At 47.7% G+C, this 7511-nt stretch overlaps 1 protein-coding gene across 1 annotated transcript in view; it reads left to right on the top strand.

Annotated features, from left to right (window-relative positions):
- The first annotated feature begins 1129 nt into the window (after positions 1-1129).
- The window catches only part of LOC147114593 (twisted gastrulation protein homolog 1-like), an 81007-nt gene continuing 74625 nt past the window's right edge, over positions 1130-7511 (top strand). Inside the window, exons 1-2 of the mRNA XM_085992372.1 lie at positions 1130-1312; positions 5979-6148. Coding sequence (XP_085848498.1) covers positions 6023-6148 — 126 coding nt within the window. The 5' untranslated portion in view covers positions 1130-1312; positions 5979-6022. The remainder of the gene's footprint in view (positions 1313-5978; positions 6149-7511) is intronic.

Below are 7511 nucleotides of genomic sequence, written 5' to 3'. Positions count from 1 at the left end.
TCTTGGTTGCATTGCAGGAAGCTAGACCTATCCAGGCAGCAGAATTGTTGCTTAAGTACTCCAATGTGGTGTCCACTCAGAAATAATGATAAAAGAGGAGAATTAACGAGTGTCAGCCATGGCTCAGTGGTAGCACCTCTTGCCTCTGAGTCAGAAGGTTGTGGGTTCAGGTCCTACTCCAGAAACTTGATGTCCACAAATATCTAGGCTGACACTGCAGTGCTGAGGGAGTGCTGCACTGTTGGAGGTGCCGTCTTTCAGATGAGATGTTAAACTGAGGCCCTGTCTGCTCTCTCAGGTGGATGTAAAAGATCCCATGGCACTATTTTGAAGCAAGAGCAGGGGAGTTATTCCCTGGTGTCCTGGCCAATATTTATCCCTCAATTAACATCACTTAAAAAAAAACAGATTACCTGGTCGTTGTCACATTGCTGTTTGTGGGAGCTTGCTGGGCGCAAATTGGCTGCTGCGTTTCCTACATTACAACAACTTCAAAAAGTACTTCATTGGCTGTAAAGCACTTTGGGACGTCCGGTGGTCGCGAAAGGCACCTGTACGACCAGATTTAGGAACAGCTTCTTTCCCAGGGCTGTCATCCTACTGAACTCCACAAATAAACTCTAAAGCCTGCACATCTGCCAATGCACTTTATTATGGTTATGTTTATGTTAATGTATTACAAGCCAAATGTATGTTGCATGTTTAAATGTCTTAATCTAAATGTACACTCTCGGGAGCTGCAAGCCTACATTTCGTTGTACTACACTTGTGCACTAACAATGACAATAAAAGTTGATTTGATTTGATTTGATTTATATTAAAAAAAATGCCAGTCGATATTATAAATTTTAAGAGGAATGCCGCCCGGGGAAAATTGCCCATTCTGATTCCTTTTAGCCAGAAAGAAGCATCAGCGTTAGCAATAAGAGATATGGTAAAAACTTCTTGACTTTTTGATAAGAGTTTAGAATCTCTGGCGTTTTCAGTGGCTGTAATTTCCACACCCAAAAGGAGAGGGGGGGGGGGGAGGAAAAATGTTTAAACAAAATCTTACCCTAATAGAAAATGCAAAAAAAGTGGCAATGATTAAAAAGAAACGGCTTAGAGCTATCGTTGCATGCTTGCAATATGTTGTGTGGATGGAGGGAGGCGAGGCGTATCCAGGCGTTGCTTCCCTCCCCCTGCTGAGCGGGGACTCGCACCAGTTCAACTCCAAAACTTCGGCGTTGCATAGGCGGAGAGCGGCTTTTGTGTTGTTGCTGCTCTCGGAGCAGAGAGAGAGAGAGTGTGGGCGCCGCCGGACTGCGGGAGGGTAAGTGTATGGCGGAGGGAGGGAGGGAGGCAATGTTTGCGCGCCCTGTGAGCTCTTTATTGTATGTTAAACACGGTTAAAATCGCCTCCTGCATCATATTTGGCCGCTCGTAGGGTCTTTGGAAGTTCTTTATTTTGCAGGAGTGGAGTTTGTGTGTGTGTGTGTAGTTTTGTTTGGTGTCTCAAACCTTTCAGTTGTGAAGCGCTTTCTCGCTGCGCCTCCTCCATAAGTTAAAGATTTAAAAAAAAACCAGCTCCTGGTTTTTTTTAATTATTTAAATTTAAAGCTGGGTTGATTTGCCTCCGTGGTAGCTGTTCGACTTCTTATTTCTAAGTTGCCTTCCTTTTTATTTGTTCCGAGTGAGTGAGCTCATTTCACCGCGTGTGTTTTAATGTAAATCACCTTTTTTCCTTTTCGAAAACACAATCGAATGATGGAAAGGGGAGAGCCATCTCTGGAGATCGGGCTCCCCCACCCCCCTCCTTTCATCCTGTTGTCAGGGAGTCTGCGACTAGTTTTCACTCTGGCATCTCGAAAAGTGCAATTACACAGATATTTGGCGAAGCGCCGATTTGATATTAATTCCGACATGTTCAGTTATTGTTGCCAAGTCCTCCTGAAGGTTGGGGAGAAATAAGAACAGCAAAAGTGTTTAAAGATGTCTACTCTGCGACTTACTGCTGCAGAGGGGAGAGAGTGATACCCTTTCTGTGCCCTCGCCTCTGCCTCCCCTCCCCTGACCCTCCTCTCTCGCTCTGCCCCTGTTCCTTCTCTTCTTCTACCCCACTGTCCCTGGCACTCCCCCTCTGCCCCTGTCCTGCCCCCTCTGCCTCTGCTCCTGCCCTGCCCCCTCCTCTGCCCCTGCCCCCCTCTGCACCTGTCCTGCCCTGCCCCCTCTGCCTCTGCCCCCTCTCCTGCCCCTGGCATTCTCCCTCTGCCCCTGGCATCCCCCTCTGCCTCTGCTCCTGCCCTGCCCCCCCTTCCCCTCCTCTGCCCCTGGCATCCCCCCATTGCCCCTATCCTGCCTCCTTTGCCTCTTCCCCTCCACTGCCCCCTCTGCCCCTGCCATCCTGCCCCCTCTGCCCCTGCCATCCTGCCCCCTCTGCCCCTGCCATCCTGCCCCCTCTGCCCCTGCCATCCTGCCCCCTCTGCCCCTGCCCTGCCCCTCTGCCCCTGCCCTGCCCCTCTGCCCCTGCCCTGCCCCTCTACCCCTCCCCTGCCCCTCTACCCCTCCCCTGCCCCTCTACCCCTCCCCTGCCCCCTCTGCCCCTGCCCTGCCCCTCTGCCCCCTCTGCCCCTGCCATCCTGCCCCCTCTGCCCCTGCCCTGCCCCCTCTGCCCCTCCCCTGCCCCTCTGCCCCTCCCCTGCCCCCTCTGGGTTTAAGAAAGGATAGCATTCCTATAAGGAAAAGAGATAAAGGGCCATTAATCCTAGAATGGGCAAATTGTTGGAAAAAATTCTGAGAGGCAGTATTAATCGTCATTTAGAAAGGCACGGATTACTCAAGGACAGTCAGCATGGACTTGTTAAGGGAAGGTCGTGTCTGACTAACTTGACTGAATTTTTTGAGGAGGTAACAAGGAGGGTTGATGAGGGTAGTGCGTTTGATGTAGTCTACATGGATCTTAGCAAGGCTTTTGATAAGGCCCCACATGGCAGACTGGTCAGAAAAGTAAAAGCCCATGGGATCCAAGGGAAAGTGGCAAGTTGGATCCAAAATTGTCTCTGGCAGGAAGCAAAGGGTAATGGTCGCAGGGTGATTTTGTGACTGGAAGGCTGTTTCCAGTGGGGTTCCACAGGGCTCAGTACTCGGTCACTTGCTTTTTGTGGTATATATCAATAATTTAGACTTCAATGCAGGGGGCATGATTAAGAAGTTTGCAGATGATACAAAAATTGGCCGTGTGGTTGATAGTGAGGAAGAAAACTGTAAATTGCAGGAAGATATCAATGGGATGGTCAGGTGGGCAGAAAAGTGACAAATGGAAGTCAATCCAGAGAAGTGTGAGGTAATGCAATTGGAGGAGGGCTAACAGGCAAAGGAATACACAATAAATGGGAGGATCCAGAAGTTAGAGGAACAAAGGGACCTTTGAGTGCATGTCCACAGATCCCTGAAGGAAGCAGGACAGGTCAATAAGGTGGTTAAAAATGATTACAGGATACTTTCCTTTATTAGTCGAGGCATAGAATATAAGAGCAGTACCGCTTGAACTGTACAAAACACTAGTTAGGCCACAGTTAGAGTCCTGTGTACAGTTCTGGTCACCACGTTCCAGGAAAGATGTCATTGCACTAGAGAGAGTAAAGAGGAGATTTACGAGGATGTTGCCAGGACTGGTGAATTTTAGCTATGAGGAAAGATTGGATAGGCTGGGGTTGTTTTCTTTGGAACAGAGGAGGCTGAGGGGAGACCTTATTGAGGTGTATAAAATTATGAGAGGCCTAGATAGTGTGGATAGGAAGCACCTATTTCCCTTAGTAGAGAGGTCAATAACTGGTAGAAGGATTAGAGGGGAGTTGAGAACCTTTTTCACCCAGAGGGTTGTGGGGGTCTGGAACTCACTGCCTGAAAGGGTGGTAGAGGCAGAAACCCTCATCGCATTTCAAAAGTACTCGGAAGTGCCGTAACCTGCAGGGCTGCGGACCAAGAGCTGGAAAGTGGGATTAGGCTGGCTGGCTCTTTTTTGGCCGGCACAGACACGATGGGCCGAATGGCCTCCTTCTGTGCCGTAAATTTCTATGATTCTGTGAATCACAGTAAAGGTGGCAGGTTTGGATGGATCCGTGGTCTTCTGCTCAAAACTTTACTAATATGTAACCATTAAACCTTTGAGTTCAGTCAGATAACATGTTCCTACCTGTTTTTACTCTTTCAAAAAAAAAACAATCTTTTTCAGAATTTTTGTTTTTCATCTTTTAATTTTGTTTAAATTTCCAACCAGAGACAAGTGATTCTATCCAGTGGAACCCTGTCTCTGGACTGCAGTGTTAGTCAAATAATTGTGTGTCATATACCTCGTACCACAAGCCTGGGAAATGAGGTCAGATTGCAGGTGGGTAGGAATGCACAGCTGGAGTCTGCTAACCCTTGTTCGCATTTAAAATGGCATCCCGGGGTGGGGTGAACTGCAAGGTCACTTACTGTTTTTAATTTTACAAAATTTCAATTGGCAGAATTGTTGAAACAGAATAAGGTTTCAGTACCAGCAGTGCTAATTTCAATAAAGTAATTGAGATGTGCATGAAGAGGGACCACATTGAAATAAAAATGTGTGAAATCTTTTTTTTTTATTCGTTCATGGGATGTGAGCAAGGCCAGCATTTATTGCCCACCCCTAATTTCCCTTGAGAAGGTGGTGGTGAGCCACCGCCGCAGTCCGTGTGCTGAAGGTGCTCCCACAGTGCTGTTAAGGAGGGAGGACCTGGATTTTGACCCAGCAACAATGAAGGGTTGGTGATATACTTCTAAGTCAGGATGGTGTGACTTGGAGGGGAGCTTGCAGGTGATGGTGTTCCCCATGCGCCTGCTGCCCTTGTCCTTCTAGGTGGTAGAGGTCACGGGTTTGGGAGGTACTGCCGAAGAAGCCTTGGCGAGTTGCTGCAGTGCATCTTGTAGATGGTACACACTGCAGCCACGGTACGCCGGTGGTGGAGGGAGTGAATGTTTAAGGTGGTGGATGAGGTGTCAATCAAGCGGGCTGCTTTGTCCTGGATGGTGTCGAGCTTCTTGAGTGTTGTTGGAGCTGCACTCATCCAGGCAAGTGGAGAGTATTCCACCACACTCCTGACTTGTGCCTTGTAGATGGTGGCTACACAGTGAGTAGTTAGGATCTGAAATGCACTGCCTGAAACATAGAAACATAGAAGATAGGAGCAGGAGTAGGCCATTCGGCCCTTCGAGCCTGCTCCGCCATTCAACGAGATCATGGCTGATCATCCAAACCCTAGCACCCGGTCCCTACACCGACAGCCATCCCACCCAAGCCCTATCCCCGTAATCCCGCGTATTTAATCCCCCCTAACACTAAGGGCCAATTTTTTTTTTTTTATCATGGCCAATCAACCTAACCCGCACATCTTTGGACTGTGGGAGGAAACCGGAGCACCCGGAGGAAACCCACGCAAACACGGGGAGAATGTGCAAACTCCACACAGACAGTCACCCGAGGCCGGATTTGAACCCGGGTCCCTGGCGCTGTGAGGCAACAGTGCTAACCACTCTGCCACCGTGCTGCCATTAGGGTGGTGGAGGCTTTCAAAAGGAAATTGGATAAATACCTGAAGGAAAAAAAATTGCAGGGCTACAGGGAAAGGGCAGGGGAGCGGGACTAGTTGAAGTGCTCTTGCAGAGAGCCGGCACAGGCTCGACAGGCCGAATGGCCTCCTTCTGTGCTGTAACCATCTATGAAAGGCTTTGGGGAGTCGGGAGGTGAGACACTTGCTGTAGAATACCTAGTCTCTGACCTGCTCTTGGCGCCACAGTATTTATAATGCAATGCAAAATTTATTTCACTTCTGTATATTTGAACATACGAATAGAGAAGAATACAAAGGGGAAACTAAAATGGCCAACTTTGTCTGTGATTGTAGCTCAGACAAACCATGATGTATATGAATTCTTTGCACGTTTTTAAAATTGCACTTTCCTTCCACCCCCTCCAGTGCAGCTTGGCAGTCCCAGGCATTGATAGTCTCATCTGAGAAAGATGAAGAAGTCCGGATATGTTGCAGTACTCGTAGTTGCTGCAGTGCTGTTTGCGTGTTGGATCACCAGTGCCAGTGCGTGCAACAAGGCTTTGTGTGCTAGTGATGTTAGCAAGTGCCTCATCCAGGTAGGTTATCTATTAAATCAGTGTGAAAAGTGAAGCACAGCAGGATGATGGACTGATCACAGTTAGTTATAGTCACCTTCAACTTAAACCCCAAACCACTTGTGTGCTGGACTCTCTGCTTACATAATCAAAGGCTGACAGTCCAGTGCAGTACTGAGGGAGTGCTGCACTGTCGGATGTGACATTAAACCGAGGCGCCGCCTGCTCTCTCTCAGGTGGATGTAAAGGATCCCATGGCACCATTTTGAAGAAGAGCAGGGGGAGTTATCCCCGGTGTCCCAGCCAACATTTATCCCTGAACTAACATCACTGAAACAGATTATCTGGCCATTATCACATTGCTGTTTGTGGGAGCTTGCTGTGCGCAAATTGGCTGCCGCGTTTCCTACATTGCAACAGTGACTACACTTCAAAAGTACTTCATTGGCTGTGAAGCGCTTTGGGACATCCTGAGGTTGTGAAAGGCGCTATATAAATGCAATGCTTTTTTTTTTCTTACCAGGCTGAGTCCTGTGGTACCTGGTCCAAGTAAGCATTCTTCGTAGATAGTGTTCAACTATGGGGGAATCCTCACCTGATGGCCAAATACAGGCTTTCCAGTGGGGTGACTGCTAGCAAAAAGGAGAGGGAGCCCTGGATGTTTTATCCCCCCCCCACCCTTGATGGGATTAGCTATTTTAGCACGAGACTAGCGATAAAACCTTGATCCGAATGGCTCAGTACCGCAATAAGTGCTGCATTTATACACTGAACCAGGTGGGGAGAGAGTATTTTATATTTTAATAATCTTAGAATCTCTGCTGCCGAAAGGAACAGTTTTGTAGCTTGTGTTAACATCAAGCACTCCCAGGTCAGATATAATTGTATGGGTTAAATGCAATGTTATACGCTCTCCACACTGGCCCAATATTGTGGCTGAGCCTCAGAATAGCGCCATGTACTTTCTGTTGCCCACTCCTTTCTGTGCTTTTGTGAGATTGCCATCGTATCAATTAGAGCTGACTTCTGGGCATTTTTGTGCTGTGAAGTCATGTTCACTGGGAAGTAAATATGCAATTCATTTTAGAGCCTGGGGAACTATTGAGAGAGTGGCTTTGAAACCAGATTTCACATTGAAGGAGCTGACACAGAGGACCACCTAGTTTAGTAATGTATTGTGCTGCTCATGCAGTATAACAGATTGCTTGAAGTGTGTTAGCGGTTGAATGCCGGTCTAATGTCCAGAGCTTTGAGAGAAGCTCACGTAGTTTAATTTATCTATGCAGCCCTCCTTTCCACAAGTTTGCTGCTATAAAGTGGTTGTTAGGAAGTAAAGGGTTACACATTTTATAATATTTAACTTAATTTTTTTTTAAAGAATCTT

This window comes from Somniosus microcephalus, chromosome 7 (assembly GCF_052327205.1).
Source record: "Somniosus microcephalus isolate GS21.2 chromosome 7, FLI_Smic_1.0, whole genome shotgun sequence".
Taxonomy (NCBI): Eukaryota; Metazoa; Chordata; class Chondrichthyes; order Squaliformes; family Somniosidae; genus Somniosus; species Somniosus microcephalus.
Note: the sequence above shows the minus strand (reverse complement) of the source record. Positions and strands in the feature narration are given on the sequence as shown.